The following is a 13,738-nucleotide window of genomic DNA, read 5'->3' as shown; positions in this document are numbered from 1 at the left end:
TTTCGCCCCCAGAGCCTACGAGGCGCAATACTGTATTACCTGCGCTCGACTGAAGGACAAGGTTGCTCTTTTGGTGGTGAAGCCTCCCTGGATTCAATGGGCCAATTTTCGGGTTTTTTTTTTTTAAATTTTTTGCCGCATTTAATTTTCTTTTATTGCATTATCCCTATTAATAGGAACCCGAGCAGGCGGCCGCCCCGCCAGGAGGCAAACACCCCCCCCCAAAAAAAAGGCGTTCCCGAGCCGGGCGAGGTGGGCGTCTTGCAGGGCCGAGCGGGGAGCGGTGGGGGGGGGGAGGCCGGCAGCTAGAGGGAGCTCCTCCGGGCCGCGTCTGCCCGCGTGCCCCGGTTGGTCGCCTTTCATAGGCTTCTGCCCGGGAGTCCCTCCCCCTCCTCTCTCTCTCTCCCCCTCCCTCCCTCCCTGTTCCCCCCCCCCCGCGGCCGCCTTCCCCCCGTGATGGCGGAGGACAGCGAGTCCGCCGCCAGCCAGCAGAGCCTCGAGCTGGACGACCAGGACACCTGCGGCATCGACGGCGACAATGAGGAGGAGACGGAGCACTCCAAGGGGTAGGGGGGGCGCGAGCCTGGCCGGCGTGGCTGGGGCTCGGGGGGCCTGGCCGGGGTGGACCTCCCGCCCTGAGGCGGGGGAGGCGGTGCTGGGGGGGGGGGGGCCGTGCCCGGTCGCCAGGCAGGCTTTTGTGCTGGGCGGGAAGGCGCAGGAGCCGCTCCCCTCTGCGGCTGTGGAGCGGCAGCGCCGGGGCGTTTGCCTGCCTGGTTCCCCGCCGGCTCTTGTCTGTCTGTCTGTCTGTCTGACTGTGCGGGGAGGGGGTTTGCAGCCCCCGGAGCCAACACCTCTCAGCCCGTCCTTGGAAGGGTGTTTGCTGTGGCCGGGCGAGCACGTGACTGTGTCTGTGGGAGGATCTCTTCCGTCTCTTCTCTCTTTCCCCACCCCACCCCCCTTCCCGGCTCTTCCACCCCCAGTGTTTCCTTTGTGGTCACCCACCTACCATCTTTTGGCAGTAGTAGAAAAGGGCAAGAGTCCAGTAGCACCTTCAAGACTAACACGAATATTTTCTGGTAGGGGATATACAAGAGTCCAGTAGCACCTTAAAGACTAACACAAATATTTTCTGGTAGGGGATATACAAGAGTCCAGTAGCACCTTAAAGACTAACACAAATATTTTCTGGTAGGGGATATACAAGAGTCCAGTAGCACCTTAAAGACTAACACAAATATTTTCTGGTAGGGGATATACAAGAGTCCAGTAGCACCTTAAAGACTAACACAAATATTTTCTGGTAGGGGATATACAAGAGTCCAGTAGCACCTTAAAGACTAACACAAATATTTTCTGGTAGGGGATATACAAGAGTCCAGTAGCACCTTAAAGACTAACACAAATATTTTCTGGTAGGGTATATACACTACCAGAAAATATTTGTGTTAGTCTTTAAGGTGCTACTGGACTCTTGCCCTTTTTCTATTACTACTTTTTCCTTTGTGGTCACCCACCTACCATCTTTTTGCAGTAGTAGAAAAGGGCAAGAGTCCAGTAGCACCTTAAAGACTAACAAAAATATTTTCTGGTAGGGTATATACACTACCAGAAAATATTTGTGTTAGTCTTTAAGGTGCTACTGGACTCTTGCCCTTTTCTATTACTACTTTTTCCTTTGTGGTCACCCACCTACCATCTTTTTGCAGTAGTAGGGTATACACCCTACCAGAAAATATTTTTGTTAGTCTTTAAGGTGCTACTGGACTCTTGCCCTTTTCTACTACTGCAAAAAGATGGTACGTGGGTGATCACAAAGGAAAAAGTAGTAATAGAAAAGGGCAAGAGTCCAGTAGCACCTTAAAGACTAACAAAAATATTTTCTGGTAGGGTATATACCCTATATAGTCTTTAAGGTGCTACTGGACTCTTGCCCTTTTCTACTACTGCAGACAGACTTAACACTGTGAATCATCTTTTTGCAGTTACTTCTTTGCTCGTGCAGATTTGCAGCCCACCTTTCAGCCACTCTCTGGAGCTGTGCGAGGGGGTTTTATCTCTCCCCCCCTTCCCCAATACACACTAAAATGGGGGGGGCGCGGAGATGGGTCTCATCCCACCCTAAGGGAACCAGCTATTTCAGGGGAATGAATGCAGGAAACAGGAGTGGGATCATAGAGTTGGAAGGGTCACCAGGGTCAGGTCATCTAGTCCAACCTCCTGCCCAGTGCAGGAAATTAACAACTACCTCCCCCTCCACATCCCCAGTGACCCCAACCCTCCCCCCACCATGCAGTGTGACTTCTGTGCAGTGTGACTTGCAATACATCTTGCCCCACCTGGTGTACGTTAAGCCAGGAGCTTGGGGCAGGTGAACCATAGTTTTTATTTTGGGAAGAGGGTTGAATGGAGTACTCTAATTTTGAATTCCAAGATTCATTTCTGGTGCAGGTGAGGTGAAAAGGAAGAGTGTGTAGGGAGTATATTGGATTAGAAGTCTTGCAGATCAGACAATATAATCTCCAGGTTGGTATCTTCCTTTTAAAAAAGTAACCACAGGGCATTCATTTCAGTTCAGAGATCCAGCAGGAAGGGTCATGAAAAGGAAAGTGTTTCCCTTTCCCAGCTGATAACTGTTTAGAAAAAGGGAGGATTATGTATATTGCCAAGTAACATCTGAACCTGTGTCCTCACTTAGACTTTATTCAATCTTACATTAGATTTGGATGATAAAGCTACTGGTGGCATTGGGCTATGTGCAAGATGATAGGCATATAAGTGCGCAAGCTCACTTTCACTGTACTACTGCTGAATAGTTTGGAGACTGAAAATATTTCAAAGCATAACTAGGAAATATTCTTAGTCCCTACTTTGAAGGATCGATTATTTATGATTTTTAATAAATATATTGCCTGTGTTCACTTTTTTAAAAAAATGCAACAACTTCTAGTGTGCAAATGAGGCACATTTGGATTTGCCTGATCTTATTTTATGAAATTAAGGGCAAGTTTATAAATAGCTCAGAGAGAGAAGAAATCTTTGTTGTCTGTGTAATGAAAACACAATAGGTTTGTCAAGGAAATGTGCTTTATTATTAAAACAAGAAGTGACGACGGGGCTTCACTGAGTCTGTTAGAATTGATTGTTAGACATATGTTTTAAAAAATGCTTTCTGAGCCCTAGAACTGTTGCAAGACATGTATCAAATCAATTTATTACGGTCATTGAAAATTGCAAGACATGTATACCTGTATGAAGTACATGTTCGCTGTATTCATGTTTAAAATATCGTAGGTGTGCACCTAAGAATGTGATGCATAACAAGCCCCCTAGCAGTGTGATTTTAAGCAAAGTTACACCTTTCTAAACCTGTTGACTTCAGTGGGTTTAGAAAAGTTTGATTTTTCATAGGATTGCATTACACATTCTTTAGATATTTGGTAAAGGTGTCTCTGATCAGTGATGAGGTAGGCATGTAACTACTGTCTTCACAAACTCTGTATATATTATATTAATAATAATAAAGGTTAGTTTCAATTCTGCGCAGACTCCAGCTGCATCACTGCTCGCTAAGGTATCAGACCTAATTAGAGTGACACCAATTTGGATTCTAAGGGGAGAAACTGTACTAAATTCAGCTGAATAAAAATGCCACCCCTTAAGAATTTCTCATTTTTGCAGGTAACGTGCTGGTGACCTTACAGCAGTGGTTCATTTGTATTTCTGTGACTTAACAGTCAGTCTGAGATTGCCCTATGGGCTTTCAAAGCCATCTGAGATAGCAAATCATATCACAGAATTACAGTGGAATAGAATTTGAAGGCCATTGGAATTCCTATGGTACAAGGATAGCTAGATGCAAGCCACCTTGAATATATGTACATATGAAGGAAATTAACTTATCCAGAATACATGTTAACTTCCTTCTCATTCTTAAGCAGTCTTTTCATCATTTCTAAAACATCTCATAGTAGACTGAACTCAGTGGTTTGCATTTTCCTGCTTCTTTCTAATATCTTCATAAATATTTGAAAATTATCACACGATTTCCCCTTTTTTGTTGAGTATCAGCCCTGTCTTCATATATCACATTTTCTACACTTTATTGCTTTCAGAATCCTCCTTGCTTTGCAAAGTTCTTGAAATGCCGCCACCAAAACTGAATATCTTGGCTATTTGTTGGCTAGGCTTCACTGACATTCGCAGTTGGTCTTTGTCAGTTGTAAGCCAGCTAAATAGTTTTGAATTAGAAGTTGGGATTCCAGTTTGATGTTCCAGTTCCCCATTTCAAAAAGGTCTGGCCTACCGATTGTTCTTCTAATCAATGTGTGTGGGTGTAACACGGGCTTGTGGTATGAGGCTTTTTGGTGTGCAGTTTAGGTGAAGTGATCAAGTTCAATAGCTAGAGCGGCCAGGCTACCTACTCTTGAGGTGGTTGGTAAATAGTCACTAGCCTGGTTACCTGCAGAAAGACACAAAAATGCTTCTAGGTGACCAGGGAAGTTTTGTAAAATGAAAGAAAATGGCCTTCTGTTTCTTCTAGGCCATCAGTGTGGCCCCTGCCACCACCCTGGACAGGTTTATAAAAAAATGTTGGTAAACTTAATAATTTGTGTAGTCTTTGGACGATATATATTATATACAAAAGATTATTTTTATGATATTTGTTGACTGGCCCAGTCTATGTGCACAGCCAGCTCAAAAATAGGGACAATAAGTCTCCCCGCCCAAGACATTTTGGCTTGGGGAAATTGTGTAGGGTAAGGCAGGAGCCCTTACTCCCCCACACCATAGTTCTGAGCCAAATTGGGCCCCTGTGATCCTTTAAAAAGCAGTCCCTTGTAGCTGCTACGTGGCTGCAGGGAAAGCGAGTTGGATCTGAGGAAGCCAGACTCAGCTTGTTAAAAAACATGATATATAATTTGACCCTGAGAGCCAGCATGGTATAGTGGTTAAGAGCAGCGGACTCTAATCTGGAGAACTGTGTTTGATTCCCCACTCCTCCGCATGAAGCCTGTTGGGTAACCTGGGGCCAGTCACTGTTCTCTCAAAACTCTCTCAGCCTATGCGGAGGCAAGCAATGGCAAACCACCTCCGAATGTCTGTTGCCTTGAAAACCCTACAGGGTCGCCATAAATCAGCTGTGACTTGAAAGTGCACAGACACACACAATTTGACCTTTAGTCAAGCATTCATTTGGAGATAACTTATTGCTGGCTGCTGTAACTCATCATTTCCTACTGGGATTCTTGTAGTAACTGATGTGAATAGTTCTGAAGTTTAGAATAACTCTCACCTGATGGTGTCCCAATGAGAAATACATTGGGTAGAGTACCCTTTTCTAAGACAGCCTCTTCTGTACACCCTAATTTCACGCAGAGAAATATGACATGGGCATAGGTTCCTTCTCAAGGCAGGAGTAAAACAAAGAGTAGCAGAATTGGGGTGGGATGTCTTAACCATAATAGAAGAGAGGGAATTAGCGTGGAAAGTATTTTGAAAGGTAGCTGTAACTTTGTCCAATTTTGGAGACGCACCTTTCTTTTTGGAGAGGGGCCAGTGGCTCAGCGGCAGAGCATATGCTTGGCATGCAGAAGGTCCCAGGTATAATCCTTGGCATCTCCATTTAAAAACGTTCAGGTGGTAGGTGGTGTGAAATACCTCTATGTGAGACCCTGGAGAGCGGCTGCCAGTCTGAGTAGACGATACCTTGATGGAGTGATGGTCGGATTCAGTGTAAGGTAGCTTCATGCGAACCCTTTTTAAATTTGATCTACCTATATCTTTTGCATTTATATTTTCAGAGTAGATTGCTTGGGGCTCCCAGACAGTTTCCCAACTAAGCTGACACTTCCTTAGCTTTAAACCTATGACACTATTGTTCTTGGGCCAATCTAGAAATGTTAAAAGTTCAGGGGACTTTTTCGTTAAGAAAAAAGATGACTGAGGAGGGGGAGCTGGCATCAAGACAAAAATTTACAAAAGTATTCATGGTTATTGGATGAAATTGAAAAAGGAAATCTTTTTCTTCGTTTCATGCTTGGCGTCACCTAATTGAATACACTGTAGATTAAGTATCAGGCAAATAAAATAGTATTTCACACTGTGCTCACTAATTTATGGAAGTCTCTGCTACAAGGTCTGGCAATGACTTTAAAATGCAGTTGGGAACATTCATGGAGGATAAAGCTATACATGTCTTATTGGCCTTTTTTTGCTAAGTGCACCTTTTAGGTTCAGAGCCAGTATGCCACAAAACATCAGCTGTGGAGGGACATGGGTGGGGAATGGCTATGGTCTTCAAGCCATTCCTGAGAGCACCTGGCTGGCCCCTGAGGGATTTGGTGGCCTTTGGTTTGACCCGGCAGGACTGTGTACATGTAGGCCCAAGGAACAAAGCTTTTCAAGTACATGTGATGGCTGGAATGTATCAGAACAAGCACAATGACTTTAACTGCAGGCCCTGGGCCTTATCACAAAACTGGTTTTGGAGCATCTCTGAAACTTGCTACGTAGTATGAGGAACTGCCATTCAATAAAGTGGAAACCGAGTCTCCTTGGTAGTATGGAGCTAATTATGGTGTTCCTCGGGTCCTGAATACAGTAACTGGGTTGCTGAAGTATTTGCCGTATGTACTCAGCAAGGTTCCTTGCTCTGTTAATTGCGTACTATTACATGGTCATGAATCATGCCATGTGCTCATTGAAATTTCTTGAGCACTATGACACATCCTCCGAAAAGAAGGCTAATAGCAGAAATGAAACTAATGACAAATGGGACCTTGTAATAAAAGCTGCGGTGAAATTGATCATCTGTCCCTCCCCAAAAGACTGTTCAATGTAATTACACTCTGTACAAAGTCGTAAAGGAACAAAACTATTGTGTGAACATTTCAAGTGGCTATTTTTGAAAACTTGAGCCTTGACAGAGGATCGGGAAGAACCTCAGATGAGGCACCAATATAAAATCCTTAGGTTCCCCCAAAGACGGATGGACTATGATTTTTCAGCTGTTTTTAAGCTCTGCCTAAGTGTTCAGATAAGGTTTATACACTGGGATAGAAGGCATATCTGGATTGTAGGCTTAAAATGGACTAATAGTCATTCCTGTTTTCTAGGGATCTGCAGGCAATTTAGAACTGTATATAAAGCTAGGGAGCTCCAATGGGAAATTTTCAGCCTCCTCCTCACCAAACTATAATTCCCAGAATTCTGTAGGGAAAGACATGACTCTTAAACTGGTATAAAAACAGTATCATTTTATGGTGTGCCATGAGTAATTGTAAAGCAAAATACCAACTTGGTGTTCCATTAAAGAACCGAAAATGGGTGTTTTACAGCTTTTAATGGCATTTAAGTATTTCAAATATTTGCTTTTCAGTTTTCAGAGCATTTTCTGTCTGCTCAGATGTGTGGTAAAAGGTGGGCAAATTAACTTGCTGAACACTGAACTTGTCAACTGTCTTGCTGTGTTCAGAGTGGTCTACTTAGGTGTGCTGAACACAACATCCTTTTAGATTTAAAGGGTCTCTTCTCGGGTTATGAAGGGTGGGTGTAACGAATCTTTTAGCCAACTGTATAAAGGAAGTTGTGTTCCTTGAGGCTGGTATTTAACATTAGGTTATACACTGTTGACTGCATGTACTCCTGTGATGCAGTGCTGATGTATTAAAATAGTGCTGTGGGCAGATGCATAAACTCACTGCAGAAAATATCACAATGCAGGTACGCATATGGTCTTAACTGCTGCATGCTGGAATGCATATAAGGTGACTGAGATATGCTAGTCTTAGATATTTCTCTGCGATTCTGTTTTATGTCTCAAAGGCTATTCCTACCAGGTCTTCTGATGAAGCTGTTTTGAAAATGAAATTTTATATAATTTAGTTCCACTTTTAAATACACAGGCTATATGAATAGACCTTTGCCTGCTTTTTATATAACTATTCAATTTTATTTTCAGTTATTAATAAGCTAGAATGTAACCAAAAATGATTCAGTATAATAATTCCTCTTTGTTTCTTTGTAATGCTTACAATGTGATCTGATATAAATCCTGGAGATTGATAGATAGAGCGAGCAACAGAGTCCTTAAAGTACCTGCTGGCAAAGCACTGCTACAACACAGATACTGAGAGTTGCCATCCTATGAGCTGGGAAATGCCCAGACTGCATAGTGAGCATGCTGGAGTCCTCAGCAACACCCACCAATCAGAGAGCAGTGACCCACTGATGTCCCTGTGATTGGCATACACAAGCTCAGCCAAACAGTGCTCACTACTGCAGCTAAGGCCCCCTGACAGCACGCGCGCACACACACACACACACATAGGCAGAGCACCAGAAGACAGGGACAAAAGACCTGCAGAAGCCACAACTCCCACTGAGATCCACAGCACAAGTTGCAGGAGCCCTGGAACCAACTCATCTCAGAGAGTTCCACAGATGTGCATTGGAGTCCTGGCCTGTGGCAGAGTTTCTCTGTACCAGGCACAGGGATGGCAGATATATGGGCAGCAACAGGACAACCCACAACAGCACCATCACGAAGCTCAGGATGGCTGGGGTTCCTCCTCCTCCATTTTTATCCTCACAACAACCCTGCAATTGGCTCAAAAGTCACCCAGTGAGCTTCACAGTCCAAGCTGGTGTTCAGGTCCAGGTCTCCTTGGACCTAGACACACACTTTAGTAACACAGCCTCTCATAATCCTTTTGGCCCATTATTGTTTGTATTTAATTAACATGGCGAGACAGTCTGGTAATGAGTTGAGTTTAGCTTTTATTGATATTATAGAATGTAGTAAAATACTGAAAGCTTTCCCCTCTGTACTCCTTTTTAGGAGGTTGCTGTAAAACCTATTACCTTTATAGTGAATGGCATCTTGTTTTTATATAGTGTTGTCTCCCAGGGCATTACTGGTATATTTTTGTACAGCATCTAATAGTGTTTACCTAGTTCTTTCTGTGGCTTGACATTAGCGGAAAACAGGATCCCACATAACCAAGGCTGTTTCTCATGAGATAAATAACTCTTGGTTGTGCCTAATTCACAAGGCTGTTGAGCATCTTTTGTGGGATACCTGTATTTGTTTCTGTTTGTCTCTTAGGGCCAAACTAGATCAGCTTATTTATAAAAAGATGGATCCGGGTTCCCCAAATGGCTTTTAAACATAAAGGAGAGCCCATTTGGGCTCAGAATACTGCTGTGGAGGGAAGGAGAGCCCCTGCCTCTCCCCCCCAGGCTGTTTTCCTATGTTGAAGCAGTGCTGGGGGAAGTTATTTTCCCATTTTTGTTGCCCCACGTGGAGTATTCTGTGCATGTGGAGCAGAAAAATAGGGAAATAACACCCCCCCAGCACAATTTCAGCACAGGAAAACTGCCAGAGGCAGGAACTGTTCCACCACCACCTCGCAATGGGGTTCTGAGCCCAAACAGGCTCTCCTTCATTTTTAAAAAGCCATTTCCCAAGGCCCCAAGTCTTTACAAATAAGCACATCTACTTTGGCCCATAGGGCCAGTAGTATTCTCGGCTTGTGCTTTCATGTTTGCTGATCAGTTAACTCTGTACTTGATTCTGATTCTGGTTTTGTGTTTCTGTTATGGGCTGTTTTTCTCATGATCAGTTGGAATGATAATGTAAATTACTTGGCTCACCTTCAGTTTCATAATGCACTGTAGTGACAGTGGTTTATCCCTGGTGGCTGGGTGAATTGTGATAATCAACTAAAGTGACATGAAACTGGCTGTGGGTCTTTTCTCTGTTCAGTAAGTAACATCTAATTTTTTCATGACTTGAAGGTCTTGTACAGAGCTGTTAAATCTCCACATCTTCCTACCCCATACAAAAAGTCTCACAAGTTACAAAAGAAACATTTCCATTTTGTTAGTTATGTTATGGCAATGGATTTGCAGCCCAGCCCACATGTTTGGTTCTTGCTTATTTTTAGAAACAAGATATACAATTTTGTTTACCTACTGTAGTTTAGATATTTTTTAAAAGTGTATTTTATCACATTCAGACCCACTTAGTTTTTTTAGAAAAAACACCAGTAATTTAAACAAAAATAAGCACACGTTCAATAGCCAATACTTAAAAAAACAACCAAATCTACTATTATTGCACATTTTTGGGGTCAGATCTTTGTACTCTCCCTAGTGCTTTTTGAAAACTGCCATCCAATGGTTAATGTTTTAAAGGATATACTGTTTCTAATCTGTTTCACCCTATGTTGTGAGTGCTAAACAGCTAAAGGCCTACAGCACAACCCATCAGGAAGTGGGCTGGGTGTTTTTATGTAGCTCTAAAGTGCCCCATTATCTATTTCTCAGAAAATTGCATTTAAACAAATGTCCAGGTTTTAATTTTCTAAATAAACAATCTTTCTATTACAAGCATTACTAGAGGTGGCTTATATTAATGAACAAATGATTAAGACTTCATCAACAACCCTTACAGCCCATTCCTAAGGGGGGGCTGTTATGATGGCGGCCGGGAGTGGCACAGCTGCGCCAACTCTTGTGAGGCTTCCTGGCTGCAAAAAAGAAAATTAAATGCGGCAAAAAATAAAAAACCCAAAAATTGGCCCATTGAATTCAGTGAGGCTTCACCACCAAAAAAGGTGGCGTAGCAACACCACAGCGTGAGGGGATGTTCCTGGGGCAAAAGGGGTTAGGAAGATGCCTAAAGGAAGCTCCATCCCCAGGAACACCTCACAGGATGCCAGTGCGGGGACATGCACCGCTGGAACACTGCCAGGATGCAGCACCGGGACCCAAGCCCTGCGCCGTGCCTCAGCGCCGGCATGGATACCACTTGTGATGGCATAAGTGCCCCTTATCCCAGGTTAAATGGGCACTAATGCTGGCTCAGGGTCACACCAGCTCCTAAGGATCTCCCCCCCACCAGGATTTCAGCCTTAATGTTCCTAAGAGCAAGCAGTCAGCAGTAACCCAAGACACTGTTTCAAAAATTGGCAATAACTTAGCACTTAAAAATGTAAAACTGTTTTTTTAAAAAAACAACAGCACCAATTAAAGCAGTCCATAAAATATATTGTGATACAATCAATTATCAACAGTAGGACAAAATCAGTAGTACAGATTGCAACAGCATCATGTCAAAAAGAAGAAAAATACTAAAAAGCCTTGGCAAATCTCCAAAATGGAAAGGAGGGGGCCCCGATGGGTCAGTGGCTTCCACAGGAAAATCCCCAGTCATCCATAACTGCCAACCTCACTTCAGCTAATGCAGGCATGTGAAGAAAGGCTGTTCTTATGGAAGGACCATACATCGCACGCATCATGGCACCCATGTCTGACAGCAGCCATTCTAGGTAGAGTTTCTCTTTTTCTCTTCTGTAATTTTCAACCCCTTGTCCCAGTAGCAGCCAACTTGCCCTGAAACAATACCAAGACCAGGAGTAAGTTGAACAAGCTGCTAGAGAAGGGAGGGGCTCAACACAGAGCTACTCTTTTCTCCAGCAGCCTCACACACTTTGTAATTCAAGTGACCTTGAATTTACAGCAGAGCTACAAATTATGAAAGACACATGAAGTTATCTTTACCCAGGTGATACATTTTACAAGAAAAAGATGCATGTGTCCTGAATCTTGGTTGTGTGGGCACTTCCAGGTAGCTGGAACGGTTGGGACTGGGGAAGCTGTTCTAATAATGCTCATCCCTACAGTCCAGAACCTCAGAGTGCTTCAGCCCGTGCTGGTTTCTGCTGGTTTTGCATGTCCGGCCTCAGTAGTGTGGACTCTGCAATCTTCTTGGCTGACTTCCCATAGTAAGTGCAGGGTTGTTTCAGTGGAAAGGATGTTTGCCTTCCCCAGGAATACTCTCCATGCTCTCAGTTGTATGATAAAGCTGTCATAGCCAGAAGCATAGAAAACCTGCTGCCTTCACATACTCCAAGATGGAAAGCTGTAAAAGGCCTCCAGGACTGGCCTTGCTTGGACCTCAGTCTCTCTTTTAGGTTTCTGTCTCTCTCCCACTGTGCTTTGGCTACAGGAAACCAAAAGAGCGCAGAGAATCTGTGAGGTTTGTGCTGACAGTAGTGTGAAAAATGGACCTATGACCCCAAATTCAATTCCTTTTATGTTTCCTTTGCCCTAAAATCATGAAAACTGTGTATTAGGAAAAACTGTGCATCTGGGTCCTCTGTAATATGCTCAGAAATAAGACCTGCTGTATTCAATAGGCTTATCTTCACACATAAATGTGCATAAGTCCGCAGCTTAATTTTGTGACCAATAAAATAATGCAATTTTTAAAAATGAAGTTATCATTTGCAGGTTTTTCTCATAATGCTCGCTCAAGGAAGATGCAGGGAAGAAGGGTAAAGACCCTGCCCCCCATATCCATCCTCTCGTTCATGTGTCTCCCCAGGCTGTGTTTAGTATTTTTTAAACTGAGCTAAACTCTGAAACAGGCAATAAACCCATGGCATGTAGGTGTTGGTGGGCTCCAGAGGATTTACGTGCCAGTTCTCTATGCTACCATTCTTGCATGTGCACTCTCTCCAAACATAAGCTTGGGAACATGCACTTGCTGAGATAATAGGTTAGATCCACCAGTAAGTTCTGCTGAAGGAAGGGATTTTTTTTGTCTCCCCTGTCCTGCTGCAGCTCATACCCCTCCCCATAAATTGCTGTTCTGGGCAAGACCCCCAGGTGCAGCATGAAGGGTGGGTCAGAGATCTGTAGTTGGAAGCAAGGCAGTCATTTGAAATCTCACCCCCTTCCATTAGTGGGAGTCTTCTGTTGGATCCAACCCAATGTATGGTACTTCTAGCATATTGTAAATTTATATATACTTCAAGTTTTATAATTTTTTACAAAAATTAATGGATCACTTTTTATCTTTCTTCTTCTTTACAGAAGTCCAGGGGGAGACTTGGGAGCTAAGAAGAAGAAAAAGAAACAGAAGCGGAAAAAAGAAAAACCGAACTCCGGAGGAACCAAATCGGACTCTGCATCTGACTCCCAGGAGATTAAAATTCAGCAACCGTCAAAAGTGAGAGCCTGCCTTTCTTTTAACTGTGGTCGCTTAGTGCAGCATTCACAGTAGATGATGCTAAGTCAGGGGTGATATACCTGCTGTCACAATTGCAGACAGGAGAAAAAGCTGGCTTAGTAGACTGTTCAAGGTAGAAAAGCCAAACTGTCATCCTGGTAGACCAAAAGAGGTGTCTGTGTGTGTAGTCAAACAAGAAGTGTTGTCTAAAATGCCCCATGTTTTGGTGGTTGGTTGTGCCTGCTTTGCTAAACCCTCTCCCTAGAGAGTTTGTCTTGCCCAGATGTGTCACCAAGTTACTAAGTTTTTGTAGTGGGTGAATTCTCACTTTAGGGGAACTGCTCAATAGCAGCGCCTTAAAATCTTCTGAAGGGGCACGTGAGGATAGTTTAAAAATGTTTTTAACTGCTGTTACTGTCATTATGTGAGCTGCCTTAATTTAATATATGTTGTCCCATTTTGTTCAGAATTGTTATATCCATGTGGATATGATTTTAATGTGGTTTTGTAATCAGCCTCAGTAAATATTTCCTTTGTTAGAAAAAGAAACTAGTAAGATTGTATCTGAATGGTAAAAATTGCCTTTCAAGGCCTTAAAACAAATATGTTTGTAGTCTACATTGTGATTTTAAAAAATCATATTACAGTTTATATGGAGCGTACTTTTTTGAAATTACATTTTAATAATGAACTTCCTTTGAATTGCCATACTCTATATTC

The 13,738-nt window shown here is 43.2% G+C and overlaps 1 protein-coding gene across 2 annotated transcripts in view; it reads left to right on the top strand.

The window, feature by feature from the left end:
- The first annotated feature begins 424 nt into the window (after positions 1 to 424).
- NMT2 (N-myristoyltransferase 2) overlaps positions 425 to 13,738 on the top strand; it is a 34,428-nt gene continuing 21,114 nt past the window's right edge. For both annotated transcript variants that reach the window (XM_056857405.1, XM_056857404.1), the window contains exons 1-2: positions 425 to 566; positions 12,883 to 13,018. In XM_056857405.1, coding sequence (XP_056713383.1) covers positions 457 to 566; positions 12,883 to 13,018 — 246 coding nt within the window. In that variant the 5' untranslated portion in view covers positions 425 to 456. The remainder of the gene's footprint in view (positions 567 to 12,882; positions 13,019 to 13,738) is intronic.

The sequence above is a fragment of the Euleptes europaea genome, chromosome 11, assembly GCF_029931775.1.
Source record: "Euleptes europaea isolate rEulEur1 chromosome 11, rEulEur1.hap1, whole genome shotgun sequence".
In the NCBI taxonomy this organism is placed as follows: domain Eukaryota; kingdom Metazoa; phylum Chordata; class Lepidosauria; order Squamata; family Sphaerodactylidae; genus Euleptes; species Euleptes europaea.
The sequence above is the reverse complement of the archived record's forward strand: the minus strand, read 5'-3'. Positions and strand labels throughout refer to the sequence as shown.